This window comes from Boleophthalmus pectinirostris, unplaced genomic scaffold (assembly GCF_026225935.1).
Source record: "Boleophthalmus pectinirostris isolate CB_2022bp ecotype Guang Dong unplaced genomic scaffold, ASM2622593v1 HiC_scaffold_11, whole genome shotgun sequence".
Lineage (NCBI taxonomy): Eukaryota > Metazoa > Chordata > Actinopteri > Gobiiformes > Gobiidae > Boleophthalmus > Boleophthalmus pectinirostris.
The window spans coordinates 2,272,029-2,278,000 of NW_026570994.1; the positions used below are offsets into that span (position 1 = coordinate 2,272,029).

At 39.2% G+C, this 5,972-nt stretch overlaps 1 protein-coding gene across 1 annotated transcript in view; it reads right to left on the minus strand.

Annotated features, from left to right (window-relative positions):
• Positions 1–4,907: 4,907 nt before the first annotated feature.
• The window catches only part of LOC129412591 (kinesin-like protein KIF2A), a 4,133-nt gene continuing 3,068 nt past the window's right edge, over positions 4,908–5,972 (minus strand). The window contains exon 6 of the mRNA XM_055166601.1: positions 4,908–5,051. Coding sequence (XP_055022576.1) covers positions 4,908–5,051 — 144 coding nt within the window. The remainder of the gene's footprint in view (positions 5,052–5,972) is intronic.

Sequence of the window (5,972 nt, forward strand, 5' to 3'; positions counted from 1 at the left end):
TACCACAGTACTCTATACTACAGTACTCTGCACTACAGTACTCTATACTACAGTACTCTATACCACAGTACTCTATACTACAGTACTCTATACCACAGTACTCTGCACTACAGTACTCTACACTACAGTAGCAGCAGTAGCTCAGTTGGTAGAGCATTCGTCCACTGATCTGAAGGTTGGCGGTTCGATTCCATCTCTCGACATAAACCCTTAAATCACAGGTTGAGTGTTCAGATCCACTGACCCACAGGTTGGCTGGTGTGATTCCAGCTCCCACAGATGAATGCTGTCTTTGTGTCCTTGGGCAAGACACTTAACCCACCTTGCTCACAATCTGTGTACACTGGTGTGTACAGTACTCTACACTACAGTATTCTGTGTGTGGCACTGATCTCCAGTTTGTCAGGTGATGAAAATTTGGCATCAAATATAATTATGTCACATAATTAAATACTGCATATAAATATCATTCTTAATTGAAAAAAAAATCACAAAATACAAGATGCAGACTTGTTATTATTTGCCAAAAAGTAATTTTAAAAAAAATAGGCCATGAACTTTTGAGGATTTCCTCACTGGGCCAGTTCAAGTGTTGGGGGCAGAGGGGCTGGGGTCCAGTCAAAGGGGCATGGAGGGCCGCAGTCGGCCCCACGCCTTAGTTTGATGACCCCTGGTTTAATATTTTGTATTTAACATTACATTCACTTCAAATCATAATCAGATGTTACATGTAGATACAGATAGAGCCCATGTTACGCTGGTTTCTCATCTATGTTCTAATGTAGTTTCCTCACCAAAAACACACCTGGACTTCTGTTTTGTTTCATTCACATGTTTAACACATAAACCCTGCACATTTAGGTTGAGTTCTTCTCTCAAACTGAAAAGTCTGTTCCACCTTGTGATGTCATTGTGGTACGTGAAGTGCTCTACAGTGTTTTTAAACCCCACACACCTTCACTACAATCATTTGGATGATTTCAACCCTGGAATTTACCATCTCTACTAAACAAAAGGTAAAAGGAGCTTGAAAAGTACCACTTCATGACATCAAAAGTGGAACAGATTGTTGCTGATGGTAACAACATTCTAACATGACTTAAAGCTCACAAGAGGTAACTTTTTTCTGTAATATAGGACCTCTTACTTGAGTAGTAGTTTTACCAAATACTTTTTTACTCTTACTTGGGAAATTTCTTGGACCATTACTTTGTACTTCTACATAAGTCATATTTTTTACTCTTACGCAAGTACAATTTCTGACTTCTGTACTCCTTTGCCATAACATAATTAACCTCACAGATTTCCATCATCCGCGAGCACCAGTACTAACCACCAGGGTGCGTTACATTTGTTTAACAGCACTTTCCACGCTCCCCCTCAGCCCGTACAGACCTTACACCGACCAGGAAGTGAAACCTAAAGTATACCCTGTCATCTCCAACATGTAATTGTCCAACTCACCACTGGTCCGCTCGTTCTGGGGCCGGGGCAATTATCGAAATACAATGGGCCCTGGCTGCAGAATGTACACAGTCATTGGCGGTAAAGTGCTATGTCTGTCAGTGCGTTTTCTGCTCCGTTACTTCAATAAATTAGAAGAGTGAGAATGGGGAAATGGGAATATTGTATTATAAGCGGCTGCATATGGAGGAGAAAATATGCTTTAGATTAGTTTAATTTGAAGAGAGATAGCGACTTGTGTGTTTTTAAGAGTATAAAATGTGTATGTAGAACGTTAGGCTCAATTCACGATTAAATGTGCACCAACGAGCATTTCTGGTAGAAGTAAAACAGTTACACAGTGGATAAATTAAAGCAACACCGTGTGACTTTCTGGAGATGCCGCGTCACCTGCATGATTCTTTAAAAACTAAAAGTTTAAACCATTTTTTCAGAACATTCTCACTGAGATAGACAGTGTTGGGAAGGTTGACTTTTAAAATGTATTCCCCTACAGATTACAGATTACATATCCCAAAATGTAATTTGTAACGGAATCCATTAAATTACTTAAAGTGAGTAACGTAATCTGAATACTTTGGATTACTTGATTTGCTGTAGAGAAGCAAAGATGAGGAAATCTTCACATAAGATGATTTGTCTGTTAAAAGTCAATAAAAAAGCCCAAACTTTACTTAAGCATATTAAAAATATTATTGATAGAAGAGGAGGAGACACGTCCACACAGCATGGTTTAGTCCTGTTAAATCCTGCTTTGGTCCTGGTTTAGACCTGGTTTTAGACCTGGTTTAGACCTGGTTTAGACCTGGTTAGACCTGGTTTAGACCTGGTTTAGACCCTGGTTTAGACCTGGTTTAGACCTGGTTTAGTCCTGGTTAAACCTGGTTTAGACCTGGTTTTAGACCTTAGTTTTAGACCTGGTTTAGACCTGGTTTTAGTCCTCGTTTAATTGTGGTTTAGACCTGGTTTAGTGTCCGGCAATGAGTGGAATTACCGAAAAAAAAGAAAAGAAAAAGGGATATAGCCCGAAATGTGAAAACAGGAAAATACTGCCATGTAATCCATTTATTTCAACAAAGTAACTGTAATCCAATTACCACTCACTGAAACAGTAACTGTAACTGAATACAGTTACTCATAATTTGTACTCTGATTACATAACTCTGGTACATGTAATCTGTTACTCCCCAACACTGGAGATAGATATGTTTTTAAAGCCATATGGTGGAACATTATAGCCAAAGGAACAATATTACCATGGAAACAAGCAGCAAAACAAGGCCAGATAAGAGTCAGGTCTGTGGAGATGCAAGCTCGCTCATGCATCTTTGTAGGTTTTTCAGTACAATGAAAAAAACAAAAGAAAGAAAAAACAAAACAAAAAATAACATGTTTTTATTTTAGTCTCTTTTTGGCTAAAAGGTTACACATTATGTTTTTAAAGGCAAATGGGAAGTGGTCAGATTTCTATTGTGTTTTTCTACTTACATTATGGAACCACTCACCCATTAGAGCAGTGGTCCCCAACCTACAGAAAGCCACACAGAATGAATAAATAACTTACTTTATTTCCATTTTATTTATTATCCGAATCTGAACAATGTTTTATTTTGAGAAATGACCAAATTCTCGCTAGCCGCATTCCAAATAAGAAATTCTTCTGACTTGTTCTGACTCTGGCTCCCATTGATTGACATTAAAATAATGTGGCTCCTCTCTCTGTACCTGCTGCAGTGAGCCTTGTCATTTTGGTCTTAAAATGTTCGTATTAACCCGCAACACATGATCCTGAATTGATTTATTTTTTCCTAATTTGTCTGTCAAAGAAATCCTGTTCATAACATAAAGCCTGGCTCCAAATTCACCCCATAACTGTGAGCTTCATTTAAATGGTGCTAAACACTGTGGGTGACATCACACTCACTTAGACCACGTTTTTAAAAGGAGAAAGTCAGTTTGTCGACTGGACAAAACTTTTTTTGGTTGAAGATGTTTCTCAGCTCATCCAAGCTGCTTCTTCAGTTCTGATCAGACGCTGGTGGACACTTCCTTATATCTGTCTGCAGGGAGGAGCTAACTACACTGAAACTACTCTGAAACTAACACACACACTTGTTTATAGTTTCTGTTGGTTAGGATTATTAAACTTGCACTGACTGTGAGGGACATATTAGCAGAATCATTCAGGGCCATAATGGAGCTTTCACACTTGTGGACCTGACCTGACTATCACTATTGTTTTCTTAGTTTGTTCAGATTTAGATTTGAGGATGGAGTTATAAATAGGAGATAGATGGCTTAAGCTATTTTTTGTAAGATATTTTTGTTAGGAAAGACAATATATCTGTGAACAGAAATAGAGGAGTCAAACACCATCTAACTGTAAACAAGTGTGTGTTAGTTTCAGAGTAGTTTCAGTGTAGTTAGCTCCTCCCTTCAGAAATCAAAAACTGAATTTCTCCTTTTGGCATGAATTCTACCTGTATGACTGAGGGATTTTACACATATACAGTCTAAGGTTACACCCGTCTGTGACTCACTCTTGACTCATGTTAAGATGCTTGTCTCGGTCATGTGATACATTAATGCTAATATTAAACCCACAAGCTGCAAAATGAGTAAAAAACACACGTCTTTGGAAATGTTTATTATCATATTTACAAAACACCACAGTTTTTGTGTTGTGGTATCATTTTATTTTGTGTTATTTATCCTCCACACTTTAAAGGCTGGTCCTGTAATTCTGCTCATTCAGTACAAGCTCGTTGGGTCGCCCTTCTGACGCGATCCAGTCCTGGCTTCGGACTTTCATCCACGTCTCTTTGGATTTGTGAGCGGGATGTGGGAGTGGGCTGAGGTAGAGCAGCTTCACACTCACTTTGTCTTCTTCCTCCTTCTCCGACACTCTTCCCTTCTCCTCCTCAGTTGACAGACGTAAATCGTGATGAGACAATTCTCCAGCTGCTGCACAATTATCATCAGAAACACTGTAGAAAAAGTTTGGATCATGTTTGTGTCCGTGACGTAACAACAAACCGAAATGACAGAAAAGCCGGGAGCAGCTGAAGTGTGTGTTTTCTTCTGGTTGATGTAAATACGTTGGTGTCTCTGTCCAATCAGAACCTTCCCCACCCCCAGACACTGAAAAAGACGATTTAACGTGTTTTTCATGTAAACCTCAATTCAGAATTATTATTTCCACATAAACTCGAAGGAGAATTTAATTCAGAACAATTAATTCGGAATTTAATAAAACATCATGTAAACGTGGCCAATGAAACAAAACACAACTCCAGGTCTGTTATAGTGAAGAAACATTAAAACATAGATCAGAAAATAGCGCAATACGGGCCCTTTAATAACAGCCATTTCTCTTTGTTTCCACACACAGTAACACTGAAAAACCTGGAATATTTCGTACATCTTGATACATTTTTCATTCCCTACCTTTGACGTCCTTCTCGTTTGGCTTCAATTCTCCGATCACCTCCACAAAGCCTTGGGCGCTTCACCTGGCTGATTTCTGCACCTTCTCCCCGCGTTTGTTCTCGTCGCCCTGGGCTACCCTCGCCGCTCGGGCCCCTATGCTAAACACGCCAGCACCGGTTAGCCACCTGTTAGCATGAAAGTTAGCGTCGGGGGAGCGGGGCCCAAATGAAACGCACATTGCTGTGGCCCACGTGTTTTGGTTGACCCGGACCACAGGCTTGACCAGAGGAGTGTGATCGATTGGGGAGATGTTTGGTGCTGAAAGAGGAATTTGTGGACGTTTGACCCCAGGAAAATCTATCGTTAATAATATTCAAACGTGCAGGAGGTACGGCTGGTGTTTCAAAGTGTTAGTGAACTCAAAAAACACTAAATTAAATCACGAGCTAGAATTGTCAAAGCTTTTTCTCTCTTAAACAAATGAAAAACAGAACTAGTTCATTTTAATCAGTTTGTAGTGGTCCAAAGTTAACTTATACATTCTGAACATCCTAATTATTCACCATGATGAGTTTTAGAGATCGACCAATATGGGTTTTTCATGCACAATGCCAATACTGATTGTTTAGAATTTACAGAAAACAACTGCATGTAAGATCTGTGATATTTTTGGTCTCAGATATATGGTCATTTGTGATTGTTTTCCCAAATTCTGTCATTTAAAGATTTAAGCAAAAAAAGTGCAAATGATACTGATGTAACTGTATATCTGTCTCAGGGGTTGACAATCTTAAATACTCAAAGAGACATTTGGAGCGTCTCCCACAGAAAAGAAAACACCCAGAGCCACGAAACTCTTTTGACTCTAAAATGAGGAGAACACTGCAGATCATTTTTGTACCTGGACGCTCTGTATAAAAGACTATAGTGTGTTGCATTTATGAAATCAATGAAATGCTACAGAGAACATGGAATTTTATTTCTGCATTTTGAACTCAGAAAAAAAGGCTAAACTACAACTCCCAGAAAACAGACTACAACAAGCACATCATGCCCCACGACTGCGCGAGCCTTAGGAG